Here is a 22,903-nt window from a genome sequence, read left to right as displayed (position 1 = left end):
TTAAATGGTTACTTTTTAACCGGAGAGACAACATAAAGAGGGAGTGGTGGCTTGGGAGGGGCATTTTGGTCCTGAAAGTTATAGGGATAGGGAAAGGAGTGAAAGAGATGGAGTAAAAAGGAAATATAGTAGGAATGGAGAGAGAAGTAAAAAAGATGGAAGGAAGAAGCAAAAGAAGGAAAGAAAAGAGGCATGAAATTCTATTATGTAATAATTCTCTTGAATTTCCTGGGCTAAAGATTCAGCAGTCAAAATCAGTTTATCACCCTTTTGCTTAGTTTGCCTTAATCAGTTTCTTCTTAACCAACTCAAATTCAGACCCATTTGATAACAGCATGAAGTTAATGTAGTTTTCCCGACTTTCACAAAAGTGATCAAAGAAGAGCAGTAAAGAGATCTCAGAGGGAGGAACCATTTATCAAAAAAAAAAAAAAAAAAAAAAAAAAAAAAAAAAAAAGAGTTGCCCAAAATTGTATAGCTACTTTGTGGAAGAACTTGGACTACATTTTTAGTGTCTTACCTCTGAATCCAACAACTTTTCCCCTGAACCAGATAGTATTCATTGTGCTGAAAGTTTCCTCCCTAACCTGGATACAACATAGGAAATCAAAAGATCATATATATTAGGGAACTTGCAATGAGCCCACAGAGAACAGCAAAGACAGCTAGAAATATAGGGATGGTAAAACTTTATTATGGAAGAATAATTCCAGCACTTATTCAGTGCTGTGGTTCTGTTTAAATGTTCATGACATAGGACTGGAATCAACCACACAAAATCTAAGATCACAGGATCATAGATTTAGAACTGGAAGGAGCCTAATAGGTTATTTAGTCCAACTTCCTCATTTTACAAATGAGGAAACTGAGATCCAGATTGATTAAATGACTTGCTCCACTAGGAGTAGAATTTAGGATTTCTGGCTCCAGATTTTTAACAGTGATTTTTGAACCTACTGTTGTGCTTCAGAAAAAGAAAGATGGAGGATTTGGATTTTTTATAGAAGAAAAAATCCCAGTTCTTTCAGCCAGACCTCAGATAACATGGCAAGCTGAGGGCTATTTGGACCTTGTGCAGATTTTTCACATGTGGAGAAAAGAATGGGGAGATCTCTTTAACTTCCTTTCTAAAGGATCTTCAAGTGACAACTTCTCAATGAGGAACTTACATTTCTGTTCTATGAGGAGAATCCCACTAATGACTGCTAATCTTTGACCCCAGGTAAAAGCCTTCAACATATTACTTATAAGGTGAATTTCTTCCTCTCTAGGCCTCTATCTGTTGGCTTTGTGGAATAAACTAACCATTCTCATCCTATGAGAGAAGGAAAAGAGCTACTGTGACTCGATTCCCCTGGAAATTCCCAAGTTGTCTGGCCCCATGATAATCTTCCTAGCTGGCTCTTTGAAGAAATCCCATTCTATCCTCTTTTTAGTGGCTGACTATGGCAATCCAAGAATAGTCATGCTGTTGCCTCAGAGAAGTGGTCCCTTCTTTTGAAATGTCACACTCCCCAGCACTGGAAAGTGTCTTGGCTCTTCATCATGGGTCTTTTGGTGGGTCAGCATAATCCTCTTGTCCCGGAAAGCCTTTCCACATACCTTGCACTGATAGGGCTTTTCTTCTGGGAATGATGAGAGCATTCGTTGGCCTCCTGCCCAGTGTACCCGCAAGTGGCTTTTCAAATGCTGCTTCTGGCTACAGGCCTTCCCACATTCAGAACATGTGTATGGTCGTTCCCCAGTGTGTACCCTGCAGTGGATGGTCAGTGTCTTCTTGTCCTTAAAACTCTTGCCACAGCTGGCACAGGTGAAGGGACGCTCACCTGTGTGGATGCGTTGGTGGCTAACAAGATGGTGCTTCTGGCTGAAGCATAGAGAGCACAGAGAACAAGTAAAGGGCCTCTCACCCGTGTGCACTCGGTGGTGACTCCTGAGATGGTGCTTTTGGCTGAAAGACTTCCCACACTGAGGGCAGCAATAGGGCCTCTCCCCAATGTGTGTCCGCCTATGGGACACCAAGATCTGCTTGAGACGGAAGCGCTGGCCACACTCCCCACAGACAAAGGGCCTCTCTGCCAGGTGACCATTGATGTGTTTCGTGAGGGTTCCAGCCTTTCTGAAGTCTTTCCCACACTGAAGGCAGACATGAGGCTTCCTGGGGGCAGGTCTTCTGTGCTTGGGGAGGCCATGCTCTGGAAGGGCATCTTTGAGCATCACTCCCATTTTATTGTACTTCCCCACATGGATCTTTCCATGCCTCTTGAGATCCCCCTTGGAAGGGAAACCTTTCCCACACTCAAGGCACTTAAAAGGCCTTTCCCCCGTGTGGCTGCGCTCATGGATGGTCAAGGCTGTGTTGCTTTTGAAGCTCTTGTCACACTCAGCACAGGTTGGGGGCTTCTTTTTTCCCAATAGTCTTTGGGGCACACTAGGCCTTCCTGTATGGGTCTGTTTTTTCCAGGACTTTTCTCTGCTACTATTTTTAGTCTTTAGGAAGAGCTGGTCAACACCCTCTGACTTCATCAACAATGTAAACATCTCTGAGTCTTCCAAATTGTCTCCAACATATATAATCCTCTCATTTCTGATCCCATTCCTAGAACCTGAAGAGGAGAAAAAGAACCCATATATTAGCTTATGGAGAGGGCTGTACTCCTGTCATTGGATATTATCTATCTGCCCTGGAGTAGTCCTCACAAAGAGTATCCTATTCTAGACTTCTTGCTCCACATCTAGATAGGGCCATTAATTGTGGAATAACAGTAAGGCTGCAGCCCTAAGTCAGAGCTGGGGATAGATAATAGCTACAGTTAGACTTTAATGAAAAGCAATAAATAGGATCAAACATCTCCCAACCTCACCTTTTAGCAACAGGGAATTGATATGGAAAGAAACAGGTTTCAGTGCCTCAAAAACTGAACCAAAGTTATTAATCTTTGCTGCAGACAAAGACACGTAATAAAGACATAGATATATGTCTATGTGACTTTATCTATTTGGGCTAGATCTGGATCAAATAAATTTGCAGTTAAGCCAGAGAAATTCTTGGAAGTATCAAAAAATGATCTAAATTAGATTAGATACTATCTGTAGAGGAAGGCTGTGATGTCCACTGTGCACAAAGGGATCTTGGAGGAAAGACCTAAGTTTGGGGAAACTCTCCCTGGGTTGCAAATTTTGTTTTATTTTAGCTTATGACCAAAGAGCTGTCAGCCTGTCTTTATATGCTAGAATCACTATCTCCTAGAGTTGAGATGGCTCCAGTAACCTCTCCTCCCCATTCAACCTCCCTCCCCCTCATCCAAAAGAGGAACCTAAAACATGCAATGCTCAGTGTAGACCAGCAGTGTCAAATAAAAATGCAGTCACATGTTGACTTTGAAAACCACATACTGACATTATTGCATTATGCCATATTTTGCTAATTATTTCCCAATGACATTTTAATCTGGTTCTTGTTGTACAGACCATATATTACTACTCAGCTAAGACAAGGACTACAAGAGCACACCCATCCAGTTCCAGGAGGTAGGATCAACGAGACCAGCATGATGAGATTTTCAGAAACACAATTGTAGTCATCAGAGGTGAGAGGTCCCCCTTCACATACATTCCTCACATGTGGGACCTTCATGCTTACTCTCCTTACTAATGGTTTGTATATCTGAAAAAGCCTGTGTCCTAGGCTTTTTTAAAATATTTTTTTTGTTATTTAAAATTTATTATTTACTTATCTTTATTTTTTAATTTTGAGTTTACATTCTCTCCCTCTTCCCTATTCCTTTCCTCCCCACTGAGAAGACAAATAGTTTGATATAGATTATATATGTCATACAAAACATTTCCAAATGAGCCATATTGAGCAAAAAACACAAGAAAAAATAAAGTGAAAAAAGCATACTTTCAATTTGGTTCTTTCTCTGCAGGCAGATAGCATTTTTCATCAATAAGTCCTTTAGAATTTTCTTGGGATCATTGTATGGATCAAAATAGCTAAGTGTTTCAGTTGATCATCATTACAGTATTATTATTACTGTGTACAGTGTTCTCCTGGGTTTTCTCATTTCACTTTGTGATCAGTTCATTTAGGTCTTTCCAGGTTTTTCTGATATCTGCCTGCTTGTCATCTCTATAACACAATAGTACTCCTTCATAATCATATGTCACAACTTGTTTGGCTATTCTCTAATTAATGGACATCTCCTCAATTTCCAGTTCTTTGCCACAAAAAGAACTCATATATTTATTTTTGTGTACATATAGGATCCTTTTTTTTCTCCTTGGGTTTATAGTCCTAGTATTAGTGTTAAATTTGTACCATCAAGTCCAGGAAGCTGAAACAATGGATGCCAGTACATTAAGAGTGCTGATACAAGGTGAGAATATCCTTGTTACAATTACAGTTACAGAAATGTTCAGTAATTTTACTCCCTAAGGAGGTTACTGACAGTAAATGGAAAAAAAAAAGAAAAAGAAAAAGAAAAAGAAAAAAAGGCCTATTTATACGAAGATTTTCTTAGTAGTTATCAATAGTTTGATGCTATTTATAACAGCACAAACTGGAAACAAACTATATGCCAAATGCATAAGGGAATATTATATTGCATTAAACATTGGAAAAACTCATAGGAGTAGAAGTAGGAGAAGAAAACAAGAATCTGTACTGCAACGATGCAAATGAAGACTAAATAAACTAAAACAAACAAACAAACAAAAAAAAAAAACAATTAAATAAACAATGAAGATTAAATAAATAAACCCAAACTTCTGGTTAAGTATAGTGGAAGATATTGGTGCTACCTTGTTAAAAGTCAAAGCTCACAGCCTTCAAGTTTTTTTTTTAAACAAAGTATATGACTGAATGCATTTTCCTCAAGTCTAACATTGTATTCTGCACACAGCAGTAGTTTAATAAATGTTTGTTGCTCTAACTGCTAAAGGTGGAACTCCCAGTCCAAATTAGGAAGTCTGGATTAACTTGTGAGAAAAAAAAAATGATAACAAACAAATACAGATAAGGAGAATGCAAACTGGTTAGATAAAGTTAGAAAAAAGTTAGATAGATAGTTAGAAAACCAGAGATCTGTGCAGTGATTAACACTGACATGAGACTCACCCCAGCTGTTTCTATCATTCTGAGATTCCTTCATCCATGGTTCTTCCTTCTGTTCAATTTTACAAATAATCTCTGGTTTGGCAGCAGTATAGCCTGCATAAAGAAAGCTGGTTGAGAGTGTATCTTGTAATCACATAAGTAGAAATATAGTTCTTAGTTGAAAAATGACTTAAAATGCACATTTGTAGTGAATTGGGCTCACCATGAGAAACATGCTGTGGCTTGAAAGGCTGCTGTTCTAGGGCATCAACATGCATTTGTGGGGCTGCATAAAAGGCAAGGTTTTACATTGGCATGGTATGCTTTAGAGCTGTAAGAGACCTTAGGGATCCTCTACCCTCTCCCATTTTATAGGTGACACTGAAATCCAAAGATGTCATATGATTTGTCCATAGTCACAAAAAATAAGAGAGCTCAGATTTGAATTCAGGTCTTCTTAATAGAAATCCATTGCTCTTTTCACTATAGCTGCAAATCGAACTCTACTACTGACCCTAGAATAAAAAAGCCCAACCAAGGGGAGGGCAAGACCAGGTTCTGAACCCTTTTTGAACTGTTTGAGCCTTCAGGGATTCTGAGGAAATTTGTGACTCTAAGCTCCCTGAGCCCACGCACCTGGGGATTCCTGACTGGACAGCTACCAAGCAAGTAATCAACACCCTCACCCATCGAAGTCACCAACTCATAGGTTCCCCTCATCACGTCCTGGTAAAGCTCCTTCTGTTGTTGGTCCAGCACTGCCCACTCCTCCTGGGAGAAGTAGACGGCCACATCCTCGAATGTCACTGGCATCTGCAATGACAGCAACCACTCTGCACTGCTGTCATCCTAGACAGTCCCTAGAGAGGATATCCAGGGACCTCCATGGGTCTGAAGCATACTTTCCAACCCCCTGCAGTGACTCTGGGGCTCCTATATCTTGGGAAGAATCAGGAAAATTCAGTTAAATTTTAACATGTCTCTCTGCAGAACTCAGTTATGTAAACCTTTTCTTTCCTTTTAACTGTCTTATTTTGAAGGCTTTCTGCTTTCATAATTTTTAGGATATTAATGAATACAGATACAAATGATTATATCAGGTCACATTGATTGAGGGCTGTCATGATAACTTCTATCAATCAACCATTCAGAAACATTCATCATTAAGGGTAATAGGGGCAATTCTATTAGTAGTAACTGCCCATCTGAAGGTATCAAATAACAATAGATCCCTCACACTGAAATTATTCCAATAGCTTCTGTAAGATAGGGTTCTTTTCTAACCATCCATCAGCTATTTTCCCCAGGCTCTTCCCAGAGCCCATTCCTCAAATCCCAGCCTCTGCTCAGGAACTATGATGGAATAATAATGAACAGATTTCCTAGAAGACAAGTAATTTCATCATTTGACCAACCCATTTCCTTTTCTAACATTCCTATTCATTTAGACCATTAGTGGCCTGAGTTCAAAACAATGTAAATTGAAATACTATGAGAAGATGCTCCTATCATGAAATCACTTAAGAAGAAGATTGTGCTCCTGGGTCCTGGGAAATAGGGATTGGGCTAGCTGATTCTAGCAACAACTTTATTCCTCCATTCATTATTTTAGGATTTATATCCATCTTCTTCCAAAAGAATGAGATAATAAACACAATGCAAAATTTGGAAAATTATATCTAAAAACAGAATAGAGAATATCTAAAGAGAACAAAGGAGCCACATGTAACCAGGCATCTATGATGAGCGAATTGTGGTATATTTAATGCCTCTAAATTTGAAGTTAAGGCAAAATGGAAAATACACTAACTTATAGCTTTCATCTTCTAATACTACAGAGCACTCAAGTTTATGTATAGGAACAAAGTTTTTCTTGAAATTAGACTCAGAAATTTATCCCATGGATTCTTGCCTCAATAATAAGATCCTAGATTTAGCCAGTAAAGAACTTTAGGGATTATCTCACCTAATCTCCTCAATTTATAGGTGGGAAAAAACTGGGGCATAGAAACATGCTCATGATCTCAAAGGAGTAAGCAAACTGGCTTTGCATTATTCCCTAACCCAGGCCATCCATCCCATGGAGACTATTGGATATAATCCTCAAGGGCTAGAATTTCATGGCCATGAAGCCTTTCCAGATCATACCAGTACATGGCAAACATTCTTTTCCCTGAATTGCTAACAAAAATAATGGCACAAATTTCCACAACACATTTTAAAGTTTATACTATCCTTATTCACAGCAATCTAAAATAACCTTATAAAGTTGGTAGCAAAAGTATTATGATCTCCATTTTACAAATGAGGACAGAGAATCTCAATAATACTATGAAGTTAGTAGTACAAACATTATTAACCCCATTTTATAGATGGGGAAATAGACTCAGAAAATCTCAATAACCTTGTGAGGCAGAATATGCAATTTTGGCCTCTTTTTATAAAAAGGTCAAGAAAGTATAAATGGCTTGTCAGTGGTTACTGGTGGCAGTGATAGTAATGTTGAGCTTCAAACATTCTAGGTTCTTTTTATGCCATATTACTTTTCTTTATTATTTGTTTTTCTGTGATAATATAGCTCATACTTTATAGAGGCAGAATTAGTTGAAAGAACCTTGAACTTGAACAGGAGTTCCAGGTTCAGGACTAACTAGCTATATAAATTCTCTTATCTCCCCTGAGCTAGAGTTTCCTTATATGTAAATAGGATAATAATATTTGTATTACTTGCCTCAGAAAGCTGTTTATTTCAAGGAAAGCACATTGTAAAACCTAGAAATATGCGCCATTATTATCATATCCCTGTCTGATCTCCATTACAAGTTTGGATACTATGACTTTGTATATTTCATAGAGCTTTTCCCATAAAGGACACTCAGTAAATATTTGTTAAGTGAATGATGGGGCTCTTATAAGAGAATGTGGACTGCAAATTGTGGTACATAACATGATGGAATGTTTTTGTGGATTAGGAAACGAGGAATAAGGATTTCAGTGAAATCCTGGAATGAAATGACATAATGTAGAGTAAGTAGAATCAGAAAAATATGTAGTAACTACAGTAATATAAATGGAAAGAACAATAAAATGAAACAGAATTTTATATAATCATAAAAACTAAGCTTTACTCAGGAAAAGAGATGAGAAAACCATATCTTTTTTGTGGAAGATTTGGGGTACTGTGAAGAGGAATGTTTCATATACTTTCAATTCAGTTCAATAGCATTAAGTGACAAACACTGGGATAACAAAGAGAAAAAAATGTAAGATCCTGTTCTTAAGAAGCTTATGTGAGGGCATGAAAGAGATTTATCTCTCCTATTCTCTTCTCTGCTTGTTTTTCTGTCTCTTCTTCCAGAAGATAGACATATTTTTAGACTATAAGTCTATATTTATCTATCTACAGATAAGTAAAAACAAAATAAAACACAAAATAATTGAGTGGTATGGGGTGGATCACTGACAACTGAAGGAATGAGAAAGTGACAGGCATCAGGGCTTCCATAGAGCAGAGGTAAAGCAGGAGAGCAAGGCTTATATTGGTTGGTTCTGCTGAATTGTTTATTTTTGTTTTTAGTCTTTGTTACAAAGGAAGGCTTGATGGTTAGGGAAAGGAAATAATGGAAAATGAATGTAAAGCAGAAGTGAAAGACATCAGTAAAACTCATAAGAGCCAGATAGAATGAGGATGTCTTATTTCAATCTAAACCTATTGATGGAAAACAGCAGCTAGTGCATATACTATGTGTTATGATGTTTTCTTACTATATGGACACTCAGATTTCCCCACTGATATTTGGAGGTAGATCTAATTCGGAATAGGCAAATTATGCTGATCTTAAACCCTGAGAATGTAGCAGGCAGGTCAGCATCATGCTTTTAAAATAATCTCCAGGGTCCTGGTATTTTCTTTTATAGGAAAGGAAGGTACAATTACCCATTTTAACAATCTCCTCTGTGATTCTTAGAATTTGGAGCTGGAAGAGATTAGTGATTCAACTAATCTAACTCTCTCTATAGTTGTAGGAATAGGCCCATTGAGGGCAAGGTCCTGGGGCCAGTTAATGGCAGAGCTAGATGGAGAACCCAGTTCCAACTCTAATTTTCAATTTTAATTCGTAATTGCAAGGGGAACAGTACAGAAATACAACCATATTCAGGGCCGCCTAGATGATCTTATCTGTTTGCGGTTTACAAATCCTAAAAACTAGAAGGAATGCAATTCTCTTTAGGCTCCAGAACAAGTTTCCCTTTATTCCTTCTATTCATCCTTTCCAACATAGTCCAGTCTCGAAAGTTTGGTGCAAATTATCGAAGAGGAAAGCTTGTGCTGTATTCACTTCTCTAACCCTGCAGGCTCCCTGTCACCCGAATAATTAAGAAGCCTCAAACTCAGTCCTAGGACAGATCCCTCCCCCCTGGAAGAGAACAGGGTCAGGCAGAGGGATGAAGGGCCCAGTTGGCTTTATTCCTCTCTTTCCAAGGTTGGTTGCCTCTCTTTCCAAGCTGGGCCTTGTCTTGGGCCCGGGACTGCCCGGAAGATTGGGCAGGAAGTCCTACCTGCAGAGAGAGCCCTTCGGACACCCAGGTTGCATTCTGGCCGGGGCTCTTCTGCATGCGCTGCAGCTGAGGCATTGGAAGCTCTGTGAGTCACCGGAGACAGGCGGCTGGCTTGCGGCCCGGACCCTGGCTTGTTCCGGGCCCTCTGTTCCTGCTGGCCTGTGGTGGGTCCTGGACCAAGCGGGGCTGGCTGGGAAGCTTCCACGCACCTCAGGCACTCAGGGCGGGATAGAATAGTGATATAGACATTGAAGGACAAAGAAAACAGGAGGAGGTAGAGGACGAAGGAAAGCAACTAGCAGGTGGGAAGGGTTTAGCGGAGAATGACAGCAGGATTGGGCCCAGTATGAGAGACGGGATAAGGGTGGAGATCAAATCTGAGACCAGACTAGGAGATGCTGGAGGAGACAGGATTTAAGAGCATCCTTCTTGCAAAAGGTGAGATTCATCTTCATTATTCCTCTGCTCTGGAGTGGACCAATAGGCTGTGTCTTTTGAAAGACCTGGGCGGCTCTTGCCTATTCCCACTCCCTCCGTTCGTCCCTGGTGGCTTGTGGGACTTGTAGTACTTGGCAGCCACTCCCAGAGGCGCCCACACCCCTGGCCACACTCTTCTTGCATTCTGGACGCCGGGGCCAGGAAGCGGGGCCGGCGTAGAATGCCTAAAAGAGGGAGAAAGTAAAAAGCTTTTTCTCAGCCTCCTCTAACGTTAGCTTAGGTAAGAGGAAGAGATGTGATGCACTAAAAGTGGTGTCTCGGAGAGCCTCAAAATAAGTCATAAACAAGGGACCGATGGCGGGCAGGGCAAGGACTGCCAGAAGAGAATGCGATTGACTTCGGTGCGCTCCTGCAGCTGGGGCTCTCTAGGCACGTTGTGCCAAATGGAAAGAAGAGGGTAGGAGGTCAAGGCTGATCCTCATGTTATCCCTCTCATTTTCCCCTTTGCAACACCTCTCGTGCTTTTAAAGCTCAATTCAAACTTCATCTCTCCCGCAAAGCTTCCAGCTGATTCTCCCCCTACTTCCCCATTGGTAAAAAGCAAACATACGCCCCTCCCCCAAGCCTCCCAAAACAAACCCCAAAACCTTCCTCCTCCGAGTCCTCGAGAAACTTTATTTTGTAATCCAGTAATATTGTGAATTATAGCTATGAGTGCTTACTTATTTCTTTCCTAGATCTGAAAGCCAAGTCTAGGATCATGTTTGGTTTAAATTGTATATCTCTGCCGGAGTCTCGCACGTGATAGGCACAATGTACATTGTTTATTCGATGATTCATTTTGAAAAGGCACCAGAATAGAGACTGGATAACAAGCAGATTTCAATTGCCAAGTCTGTCATTTATCAGAGGATCACGGGATCTAGTCCAAACCATTCATTCTACGGATGAGGAAATGGAGAATCATAAGACTGAAAATATCTTGCCCGAGGTCACAAAATGTAGCACAACTGGAAGTCGAACCTAGATCTTCTGCCGCCAGATCTGGCACTCTTTTTAGTCATGCATTGTGCAATGGTAGGCAAGTCATTGTATCCCTCTGGACCTCGGTTTCCTCTTCCGTAAAATGAAGATGCCCGTGTGAGGTCGCTTCCAGGTATACAACATCCCGTGATTTCTGTGAAAAGGAGAAGGAAAAAGTGGGATAATTTAATCCTATCTGGAGAAGAAGAATCGGAATCCCAGCAGATTTTATTCTTCCTTCCTCCTTCCCATCTTGTTTCCCACGACCCCACCCCACATTTCAAGGAGTCGCAGCCCAGGGCTCTCCTTTGCTCGGCCCTTGCCAGGCTTGCCTGGGAAAACTGGTGCATAGGCTGAAGAAGGGACCAATCTCGCGAATTCCACCAGGGTCCTAAAACCTCCTGGCTTTCTCTCAGCCTGAGGCTGAGGACAGCTACTGCGCATGCTTCAGGGCTGCGCTCGCTGATTTCTTAAATCTGTGTGCTTAATCAAAGGCAGAGAAATCCGACGCTGCCGTTGGGGTTCTGCTTCCGAGCCTTTTACTCCGGCCCTGTGCATCCCATCCCGGGCCCGCTCCGTCCTAACGAGTCCCTGAATATTCCTTCTGGTTCCAGCCCGCTCCGGCCATGACGGCTCATTCCTTCGCTGTCCCGGTGATTATCTTCACCACCTTCTGGGGCCTTATCGGGATTGCCGGGCCTTGGTTCGTGCCCAAGGGGCCCAATCGCGGGTAAGAGGAAACCCCTCTGTCTCCCCAAGCGCTCGTGAGTCCCAGATCCCTACTCCCGGTTATTATCTCCTGCCCTGTTATTGCCTGAGTTATTCCTGCTCCTACCTGTCAATCACCAGGTCACCTTTTCATTTGCCCCTGGCCCCTCCCTTACTTTAAAACCCATTCCCACCCACAGCTCTTTCCACTTCATCTTCCATCATTGCATTATTTCTTCACCTCAGTCACTGATTTAATTAATTCAGTAAGATTTATTGAATTCGTGTAGTGTCTCCATCCCGGCCCATAAACTGTAGAGATGGATATCAAAGAAAAAGCTCTTTTCTGTAAGCTTCTTGAAGGCAGGCACCATATCAAACCTTAGTTAACGTTTGTAGTTAACTCCTTTGCGCCTAATATTGTGCTCTGCATCCAGTAAACGATTAATAATTGCGTGTCGAAAGAGAACCGTACAAATACATACACATATGCTGTATTTAAGATATACTTTAACATGTTTAACATGTATGAGACTGCCTACCATCTAGGGGAGGGGGTGGAGGGAAAGGAGGGGAAAAGTTGGAACAGAAGTGATTGCAAGGGACAACGTTGAAAAATTACCTATGCATATGTTCTGTCAATAAAAAGCTATAATAAAAAATAATTGCTTGTTGAATTGAAAGACAGGATTACCTGCCCCAAAGGATGATGCCAGATCAATAGTGAAAATTGGTGTTGTATTGCTTCTCTCGAGTCGGTTTCTTCACGACCCCATTTAGAGTTTTCTCGGCAAAAATATTAAAGTGGTTTGCCATTTCCTTTTCCTGCTCATTTTATAGATGAGGAACCTGAGGCAGACAAGTTGAAGTGACTTGTTCAGGATCACGCAGCCAGTATATCAGTTACTAGCTCCTGGGGTGGGGAGGGTTGTCACAAGAATTAAGAGAGCAAGAAGTCAGAATGAGCCATGCTTCTGTAAAATGACTGTTTACTCCACAGGCGAGGAGCTGGGTAAAGAGAATGACTCCTGGCTACCTGGTAGATCCACCTCTAACCTTTGGCCAGACAAACAGAGCTCTATTGAGACTTCACTCTTGGGCAGCCTAGTATAATGGAGAAGACCAGACTTTGCCATTTATTTATTAGCCATGTCATCTTGGATGAGTCATTTCAGTTTGACAAACACCAATTAAGTAACTATGTGCAAAGTACCTTGTGAATCATTTGAGATAGAAAAATGAAAAAAATTTACATTGTGCCTGTCTTGAAGAAGCTAACACTCTCTGGGCTGCATGTTTTTCAGCTTTAACACCTACTCTCCCAGTTTTCCAGGGTTATTGAAAAAAAAAAACTTTTGTGAGCTAATTTCCTATGAAGTAGATAATTCCTCAGTTCATTGCAACTAATTTCAGGGCCAAATTATCTCTACTCTTTGGAATATCTCAGTAGTGCCTGAAAACCAGTAGGCACTTGAGAAATGTTTATTGACTGACAGAACTGAGGTGTTTTTTTTTTCCTTCTTTGATATGATTAAAATCCCTTTTGATGTGTTTTAAAGACCTCTCTAAGTTCTGTTCCATGTGGAAATGAAAAATAACTAGTTGAGATATTAATAAAAAAATTCACTGTATTTCATATTTCTTTCCTGCTTTTCCCATATCTTTACACATCTTTTGGTCTCCTATTTGGCCTCTTATTTCTGTGGCCCTTTTCTCTTTAAATTTTGAGCTCTGCAGCTAGCTCTGACTCTTACATTTTACAAATTCAATGAGCTTTATGTCTTCCTTTGGTCATCTCTGCTCCATGAGTTTTCAGGAACCCCTCTGATTGGTGGGCTGCAATAGGGAAAAGGCTAGCACCAAGGCTCTACTGCCCCCTCCAAGTGAATTCTAGACCTGTCTGTCATTGTTCATCTTTACTTCTCCTCTTTCATTGCAGGGTAATCATCACCATGTTGGTCACCACTGCTGTCTGCTGTTACCTGTTGTAAGTAACTCTCCAGGTAGTCCAAATCCTCAAACCACTTATTTTGCTGATCTGCCCTTTCCCACACTCCCTTAATTCTGCCAAACTTCCTTCTTGCTTCTATTGAGCATTTAAAACATCAAGAAAGTTGCACTGATCTATCTAAAGTATATGAGGTTTGGATGACAGTTTGCTGGTAAGAGAGGAGACTAGATGGCCACTAGGTCCCTCTGACACTAATATTAGTTCCATGGTTCTCTAAGGGGAGGTGGAATTTTACAAGCGCCTCCTGCTTTAAGAAAATCCAATACATGACAATTTAACTTTAAAAACCAGATAAATTTGCATTACAAAAGTATTTTTTCATTTGTTTTGTGATTCCTTTGTGGTCTGCAAGTGATACTTTGTAAGTATAGCATAAAACACAGGAGAGATTACAGTATTAGCAGCAAGCTAAATTGGCTGCCTTCCTTCAGGCTACTGAAAGGCAGTGTGATACTATATTACTTATTCAACAAGGCAGTTGGATATTAGTTGTCTTTCTGGTGTTACTCTCTTTGAATCATTAGCTTAGTAACCAGTTGCTTTAGTTTCTCTCTGATATATATCCACAATACAGCTTCCTGAAAGGCTACAGTATTTTTGCTGGTGTTCAACCTGCAAAGCTAGATTATTCCTCCTATGCCTGTTCTCCTGCAACTGATTCTACCCAGATTTGAAATTTAAAGTAGGGGACAATATGAATTATTGATCCAAATGATTTAAAATAGGAAATGTATAAAGCTAGAGTCTCTACCCAGTAGCTGAAATCTCTCTTGGTCAATGGTCCCCACATTCATAGGACACAGGAACTTGATGTGGTGTGACAATAATAATTATGTGGTAATAATAATAATAATGTGATGTGACAACAACAACAATAATAACTGATAACAATAAGGCTTTATAATAAAAGCACTTTAAAATTTGCAAAGTGATTATATATTATATCATTTGGTCCTTATAATGATATTAATTATTATTATCCACATTTTCCAAATGAAGGAACTGAGTAATTTTCACAGGGATCTGTGTCATAAGTATTTGAAGAATGATTTGATGTCTGGTCTTTTTTATTTGAAGTCCAGCATATTACCCACTCTGCCACCTACCTGCACATGATGTGGTATTAGGGAATAATAGTAAAGTCATCCTCTCTCCCAGGGGGAATGTGATCTCCATGCCAGATATTGTCGTAGTTAGTGTGAAGAAAGTACTCCTTAAATGTTGAAGCAAGGAGATGGAATACTGAATAGGTATTTGTCTTGCTTTCAGTAAGGAAAAAAAGGTCTTGACATTAAAATGTAAGCAAGTGGGAAAATGATCTGATTTACACATAGTCACTTAATATAGAAGTTTATCCAGAACATAAGAGTTCCATAAAGCAGATATGGCTGTGAAAAGGAGTGAAGGTGAAGTGAAGTTAATGGAGACAGTGATGGCCATTGCTATCTTGACTAATGAAAAAGATGGGCGCCATTGCCTTTGGCGGCTGAGAGTTGATTGAACCTGAAATAGAAGCTCTTCTCTCTGGGGTTTTAAATGGTCAAGCCAGCTTCATCCCTCCGACTCATTGCTTTGGTTTTTATCACTGCTCTGGCAGGAAGAATTCCAGCCTGTCCCCTATTAAGTAGTTGTTTTGATGTAGTAGAAAAAACCCTGGACTCCAAAGCAGGAGACCTGTGTGTGTCATTTTAACCTCTGAATTCTTCAATTACTCCATCTGTAAAACAGCCAACATTTCCCAGGGTTGGTTGACAATAAAAATAAAGAATATTTGTAAAGTATTTTGCAAATCTTAGAGCACTATATAAATGCTAGCTATTACTATCATCATCATCATCACAGTGAGCCTCAATTTTCCTCATCTGTAAAATAGAGCTAATAATATACATGCTACCTAGTTCCCAGAGTTGTAAAGTTATAAATTGCAAAGAGCCATAATAATAGCTCTTCCTCTAGGAAGGCTAACCTGATTAAACAGAATAGGATGGAGTGAAAAACTCAAGCACAGGTGATGTCTGAGTCCTGATCCTGGAAATCGCCAGCACCAACTTTCTTTCTCCAGAAATCTACAAGTCTACAAAACAGGAAAGCTGTTTTTCCTTCATCACCAGTAACTGGCCCATGACCACTCTGGCTCAGCCAAACTTCTATTTGTGCCCCAGCTGAAGACTGATAATATAGAGTTTTAAAGAGCCTCTAGTCCAATATCCTCTTTTTATAGTTGAAGAAACTGAGGCTCTGGGAAAGGAAGTGATTTAACATAAGCTTCTTTCATGTTTGTTTTTGTATCTCCAGAAACCAGCATGGTTCCTGTTAAATAGAGAGCACTTAATAAGTACTAATGAATGACTGATTGTCTTATGACACATGATCAATTAGTGGCAGAACTGAGCCTTGGGCCTGAGTCAGTAAATTCAGTTTCCAAGGCTCTAATCAGAAAGTTCAGTCTTGTGTTCAGATCCCAGAAGATTCTCAAGAAATTTTAAGTCATTTTGGACTACTAGGGTTATTTGGTTAATGTTAAGTCATGGATTTACCCTATATGGGCTAGTTCTCCATGTAAGGAAAACAGTGATTTATGGACATAACCCTGGACTAACTATCACATAAACTCATGTGCTTAGTCATAAGGCAGTACTTGGTGCCATGTAATCCAGAATCATTATTAGAAAAAAGCAATTCAAACCACAAGCCCTAATGATTGACAGGAGAGCAGCAGTTCTTTAAATGGAAAAATTATCCCATTAGATAAACTCATTTGTCTGAGTTCAGGGTGAAGTTCCTCCTTTCAAACTCATCCTCTTGTCTTTGCCTCTGGTAGCTGGCTGATTGCCATCTTGGCCCAACTGAATCCTCTGTTTGGGCCTCAGATGAAGAATGAGACCATCTGGTATGTCCGATTCCTGTGGGAGTGACCGACTGCCATCATCTGTCCCAGGTACCAGTGTGGGCAATGGAGACCCTAAGGCCCTCCCACCCTTTCCACCACAGGCAAAAAGGGACCTTTTCTTTTTTTTCTGCACTCTTAAATCACTGACATTTTATGGGTGAGGAAGGAAGGCCTTTTTTAAGGAGGCACTCCAGGGCATAGATTCCCAATGTCTTTTGAATATGAGAACCTTTTTTTTTTAACCTCAAAAATTTCTCAGTTATCCTTCACATGATAGTAATTGCATTCGTATTTTGTTCAAGTTAAAGAAAATTCAAAATGGTAATGCTTGATGTGCATTGGGATTGATAGACCCCTCACAATAACTCTATAGCTCGATGGGAGATATAATATTCTCTCCCTCAGTCACTGCAGAAACATTTTGGTTTGGGTCATTTAATTGCAAGGTCCAGATCAAAATTTTAGCCCTAGGCGAGCTTAGTAATAGATGCCTCTGGCAAGCTAAAAGTATAGGTTTGGGAGATATAGGAGACAGAAAGTGGTATATGTGGTGAGGAATAGCACAGAGAGTCTTTCCCACATCAGCAGAGTTAGCTCAGGTCATTTCTAATGGCCCACTCCAGAGGGGCCTCCCAGCATCCAAGCCTTGGCAGAGTTTACTGTCTATATTGTCTAGAGTAGGCATGAGGCAACCTGGTATATACTGGCTTTTCTGATAAGTAGAACCCACTTTTGAGTTTAGTCTTTCACAATATTAACATTTTCTTCATCATGTTCTTCAGCTTAATCAATAAAACAAATCAAGCTCTAGTTTGTATCGCTCACTGATTTCTGAAGTATAAATGCTTTCATTTATACTTGTTCTTAAAAGTTGGTGTGAGCTGGGTGAGCCCACCCCTGAATGAGCCCCTGCTCTCTGAGATTTTCAGAGACTGTTCTAGGTAACTCAGTTCGACAAAAATGGGCACAAGGAGGGAAGAGAAAGAATAACTCTGAGCTTTTCAAGTAGCTCATAGTCTAATGAAGGTATAACATGTACATAGATTTGGAGATCTCCGTGTTGTTCTGAGAGCAAAAATGTTTTTGGACTGATTACTGATCTATCAGAAAGGAGTAAATAGAATTGACATCAATGTAGGATGGCCTGTGATGGAGGCAAAGGAGAGGTCTAGACAACAATGCATTCTGGAACAATTGATGAGAGGAGGGGTATTAGGGAAAGCTCAATAAAGCAGGTGGTCCCCACACTGGGAAATCTTTTGCATCCCTTTCTCCCTATCATGTTGCCATCCTATTTCAGTCCATCACAAATTCTCCTGAAAAAAGGTTTAGCTTTCTGATTGGGTTTTCTGCCACGATTTTTTCTTTTCCAATTCATCTTTCATATATTGGTCAAGTAGAAAAATTTAAAACACAGATATGATCACCTCACCTCCAACATATTGCCTCGAGGATAAATATACAAAATTTCCAGCCTGACATTTAAATTAACCTTCCCATGATTTTTGCATATTACTTCCCCTCAACACACTCTCTTTTCTGGTCAAATTGGCCTGCTACCTGTTTCCTATACATGACTTTCCATCTTTCACCTTCATGTCTTCCCACAAATGTTCCATATGTGGGATATACTTCCTCCCTCCCCTCTGCAGAATCCTCAGCTTCTTCCTTAGCACAGGTCTGGCACCATCTCCTACTTGAAACCTTTCCTCTTCCAACTCCTCCTCTCCCCAATTATTAGCGAAATTACTTCATGTTAATTTGTATAAATTTTGTACTCATTTATTAGCGTGAACTCTTTGATGTTTGCCTTTGTACCCTTAGCATATGATAGTTGCTTAATAATGTTTTTCGATTTGAATTAAAGAAAGAGAAGGATTTTAATCCCTTGCTGGGTCAGAGGAACAAGAAGGCATACTGGAAAAGGCTCTGATCCAAGGCACTATCCTCTAGGGTTTTTTATTTATTTTATTTTAATTTTCTCTCTCTGGGGTATTGTCATGGGATAGGAAGAGACACAGTATTTACAACATGGGAAAGTGAGGCACTAGGGAGGGGGAAGTGGTCATAGAGAAAGACTTCAATTGTGTTTGCTGCCACAGGAAACCCAATTAACACATGTCTGTATATCCATTTTGTCTTTGTCTTTTCAGCTTCTCCAGCCCTCTTGCTCTTCTACTGATTTCAGGCCCGGTCAACCCTGATGGTCCTCTCACTTCTTCATTCCTGTGTTCTTGGTATTCTATCGTCTCTTCAATTTAGTCCCTCTTAGACCCAGACCTTACCATTGGATTTGAGCAGGAACCCAGCCCAGTTCTAAGAAATAGCCTCTTCCCTGGGAGATGGGGCCCAAGGGAGAGAGACTGGTAATCAGACCAGAGTGAAAAGATTCTCAGTTTTTAGTACCCCTTCCCTCTTTTTCTTCAGGCCCACTTAATCCCCTGCCAAATATGTGATTTTTCTTTCTACAAACGTGATTAAGTGCAGAGATCTTCCCACACTCTGAAGTCAGATTTAAACACAGGAAGATGAGGATAGGTCTCTGTTGAGTGTATCCGATATTCCTAGGGTCTGGGATTGAGTATATATAATATAGAGCAGGGCTTCTTAAACTTTTCCCGCTAACAACCCTCTTTAGCCTGAGAAATGTTTATGCAACCTCTGGTATATAGGTATGTAAAACAGGTATACAAATCAAACATTTACTGATAATAAATCATAATTTCATGGCCATCACGTTCAGTTTTAAGACTTCGTATGCAGTCATGATCCATAGTTTAAGAAGCTTTGGCTTAGATACTTTGGATCACGAATCTTGAGACCTGCAATATTCCTGGACAAGTCATAACCTCTCCTGGCCTTGTAAGGGAGTTGTACTGAGGTTCTTTCTAGCTCTTAACATTTGATTTTCCCTTTATGATTCTGCAATATAATTTGATATAAAATTTGTGGATATTGTGAGCCATGGTAGAGGGGAGAGGAATCTATCTTTTCTTTTTTGGAAAAACATAGAATTGGAGTAAAAAATAAAAGTATATGAAATAATTGTTAAATGTTCTTTTCAGAGCTAAAGAACAAATATATTTATTGTGTGTGACTTGATCTGTTCATCCATTGAATATGCTCATTTTATATAAAGAATGAAAGCCTAGAATAAAACAGGAAAACAGAATTGGAAGAAAACCATTTTTAACAATTGAAGAGAAAAAAAATAACATCAATAACAAAACAAATGAAATTCCCTCAAAAAATTTTAAGTTCTTAGTCATTGAGTTCTGGAATATATTCAACTCCCTTTCAACTAGATCACATAGATGCTAGATACCCCCTTAGTCTGTTACCACAATTCCTTTGAGGGGGGTGCCAAACACTAAAATTGGCATTAGGGAATCTGTGGAAGATGTGATCTCAGGTTTTCTGCTATTCCCCAGTAGTAGACTAGTTGGAAATACAAGATGGAAGAAGGGAAAGACTTGAGAATGTTCCCATGACAACTTGTAAATAATTAATCCCATGGTACAATAGAAAGAGGTAGCTAGGGGGTGAAGCAGAAAAAGTGCCAGGCCTGGAGTTAGGAAGACTCATCTTCCTGAGTTCAAATCTAACTTAGGACACTTACTAGCTGTGTGACTCTGGGGAAGGCACTTAACTCCATTTGCTTATGTTTCTCACCTGTAAAATGAGTTGGAGAAGGAAATGGAAAACTACTCCGTTATTTTTGACAAGTAAAGCCCAAATTCAGTCATGAAGGGTCAGACATGACTGAACAATAACAGCAATAAGAGAGAGCACTGAATTTAGAATCAGAGATCTGGCTGCCTTTGAAGCCAAATTTTGGCTGTGCAGGTGACCCTTTATGGAACCATGGGCAAGTCACCTCAGCTTTCTAAACTGTAGTATCTTCCTTTCTAACATGAGGGCAATGGAGCTCTAAGACGCTTTCCCATTTCTGAATCTTTGATTCAGTGCTAATGGAATAATAATGGGATATACAGATGTAATGGAATGCCTGGAGCTGACACTGAGTAACCTAGGTGCTCCTTTCTCTCCCTCTTACCTGAGAATCTTGTTGGAACTCTTGGATCATATCTCTGAGAAAGCACATACACCCCTCTAGGCAAGAAGTTCTTTTTCTCTGCCCAAGTAATTTCTGCTTACTGTGGATGGTCATAGTGTCTTATGTTCTGAGCAATCGTTAGCTAGGGCAGCATCAAGCTTCCCAAAGGGATAATTAATGTTAGAGCTTTGTATTGTAAGGATAATAGAATTGAGATGGCCCTTAGCCATTCTCTAGGCCCACTTCCTCATTTGAAAATAAGAGGTTAGGATTGTCCAAAGACTAAAATCCAGTATATGGCAGTTCTGCTGCTAGGACCCCGAGCACCCAGCTCTCCAGGCTGATTTTTTTCTCCTAACCAAACTGATTCTTAAAGAAGTGTGGTTCTCTTATTTGTTTGCTAATTAATTTATTTGACATTAATTATTTGCCACTTATAAGACACTTATGAGATATGTAAAAAGAACTATTCTTGTTCACATTTTCTGGTTCTGGTTGACCAGCTTCTCCTACCTCCTCCTTCTCCTCTCTCACCCCCATATACATCTACAAACCAGGAACATCTGTCTGTTCTCAGATTCTCTGGGTCTGTGTTTGTCCCAACTGCATTCAGTTCCCCTTTTGTTTCATGATCTAGGATTGGTGAACAAACCAAGGTGTTTGATGGTAGTTTCCCAACCTCTGCTTGCTCTTCTGGCTCCTGCTCACTCCCCAAATTTTTGGTATGGGCTGAGAAGGGAAATAGCTTAGGAGCTGGACCTGAGGATTCATACTGCAGCCCTGGAGTAGAGGAGAGATGAGTGGGGGGAACAGCAGCTGGTTGATAGCAGTTTCCCAGTGGCCCCACATCTGGCCTTAAGGGGAAAATCTTGACTCTCCTCTCCTGGCAGATTCAGTTCTCCCTTCTCCTCTCCAGCAGTTTCAAGCAGAGGTCAGGAGCAGAGAGAGTTGGAAGGGTGTGCTCAGACAGAACTTTGATCATTTCTGCGCCTCCTTGGCTCTCTTGTATGTGGTAGAGATCAGTGATTCTTAGTGCAATGAATATTATGAATGTTCAATAAATCTGGGCACAAATCATCTTTTGTGGTTGTTGTTGTTTTTTACATCACATTCTGGATTATCCCATCTCCCACCACGAAGTACTCCTTTGGAGCAAAGAAAACAGTGAAATGAAACCTATTGATTATAGTGATTTTGTCTAATCTATACCCTTTGGCCCTGCTAAAGGGAGGGATGTGTTTGTTCTCTGGGAAGTATGACTTTGTGCTGCTGTTATTCAGAACTCTGTCCTATTGGCCAAATTTACAAGTGCTTATTATGTGACAGATATTGGGGACATGAAGAAAAGCAAAACCATGCCCTGACCTCAAAGAGCTCGCATTCTACATGAAGCTATAGTATGTATATAAATACTTAAATGGGACGTAGAATAGAAAGGCAGTGTGGTATAATAGAGATCAAAACTCAAAGCTAGAAAGGTTTGGATTCAATTCTTACTTCTGGTACCAGCTGACTAGGGACAAGTTGCCTTCTCAAAGAATGTTCTAGGATAGTCCCCCCCATTTTTTAGATATTTAAAAATGTTTAACATTAATTAAATTTTTTTTGAGTTCCAAATTCTGTCCTTTCCTCCATTTCTTACCTCACCTATTGAGAGGCAAGCAGCAGGATGTCCATTATCTATGTGACATCATGTAAAATGTATTTTGATATTAGTCATATTGCAAAAAAAAGCAAGGAAAAAAAGTGAAGAAATATGTTTCAATCTTTACTCAGAGCTCTTCCTTTCTCTTTCTGTGACTGGAAAGAATTTTTCATCATCAGTCCTTTGGAATTGTCATGTATTGTATTGGTCTTGAGGATAAAATAGATTTAGCAAAAAATGCTTTGTAAACCTTAATGGAGTGTATAATTGCTACTGTTATTATTTACTGAGTTGTACATAAAAGAAAATCAGGTGTAAGAGACTGAAACATTTAATTGCCAGGTTATAAAAGGCTTAAAAGCCAAGTAATTTTATATTTGAGGTCAACCTGGAGACTTTACCTCTGGTCACAGAACTTTGTTGTATTTTCAAATGCTAAAGTTTTGCTGATCTCCAAAGTCCAAGTCAAAGAA

At 40.0% G+C, this 22,903-nt stretch overlaps 2 protein-coding genes across 4 annotated transcripts; one reads left to right on the top strand and one right to left on the bottom strand.

Annotated features, from left to right (window-relative positions):
* Positions 1-459: 459 nt before the first annotated feature.
* Positions 460-11,420, bottom strand: LOC141542881 (zinc finger protein 426-like). 3 transcript variants are annotated; one of them, XM_074267561.1, is made up of 6 exons: positions 10,819-11,420; positions 9,659-10,320; positions 5,785-5,911; positions 5,322-5,384; positions 5,120-5,212; positions 460-2,606 (listed from the first exon to the last, which is right to left on the bottom strand). In XM_074267561.1, exons 2-6 carry the CDS (start codon positions 9,731-9,733, stop codon positions 1,477-1,479), a joined length of 1,488 nt encoding a protein of 495 aa, XP_074123662.1. In that variant the 5' UTR covers positions 9,734-10,320; positions 10,819-11,420; the 3' UTR covers positions 460-1,476. The 3 variants fall into 3 exon arrangements, with proteins under 3 accessions (XP_074123662.1, XP_074123664.1, XP_074123663.1); XM_074267563.1 differs by lacking the exon at positions 10,819-11,420 and having other exon boundaries at positions 5,785-6,037; positions 9,659-9,739; XM_074267562.1 differs by lacking the exon at positions 5,322-5,384 and having other exon boundaries at positions 9,659-11,018.
* A 144-nt stretch (positions 11,421-11,564) lies between these two features.
* Positions 11,565-21,862, top strand: ATP6V0E2 (ATPase H+ transporting V0 subunit e2). Its single transcript, XM_074267564.1, has 4 exons — positions 11,565-11,849; positions 13,767-13,814; positions 16,660-16,776; positions 18,882-21,862. The coding sequence occupies exons 1-3, from the start codon at positions 11,746-11,748 to the stop codon at positions 16,751-16,753; spliced, it is 246 nt and encodes an 81-aa protein (XP_074123665.1). The 5' UTR covers positions 11,565-11,745; the 3' UTR covers positions 16,754-16,776; positions 18,882-21,862.
* The last annotated feature ends 1,041 nt before the right edge of the window (positions 21,863-22,903 follow it).

Source organism: Sminthopsis crassicaudata, chromosome 5 (assembly GCF_048593235.1).
Source record: "Sminthopsis crassicaudata isolate SCR6 chromosome 5, ASM4859323v1, whole genome shotgun sequence".
Classification (NCBI taxonomy): Eukaryota; Metazoa; Chordata; class Mammalia; order Dasyuromorphia; family Dasyuridae; genus Sminthopsis; species Sminthopsis crassicaudata.
This window is presented reverse-complemented; position numbering and strand designations above follow the sequence as displayed.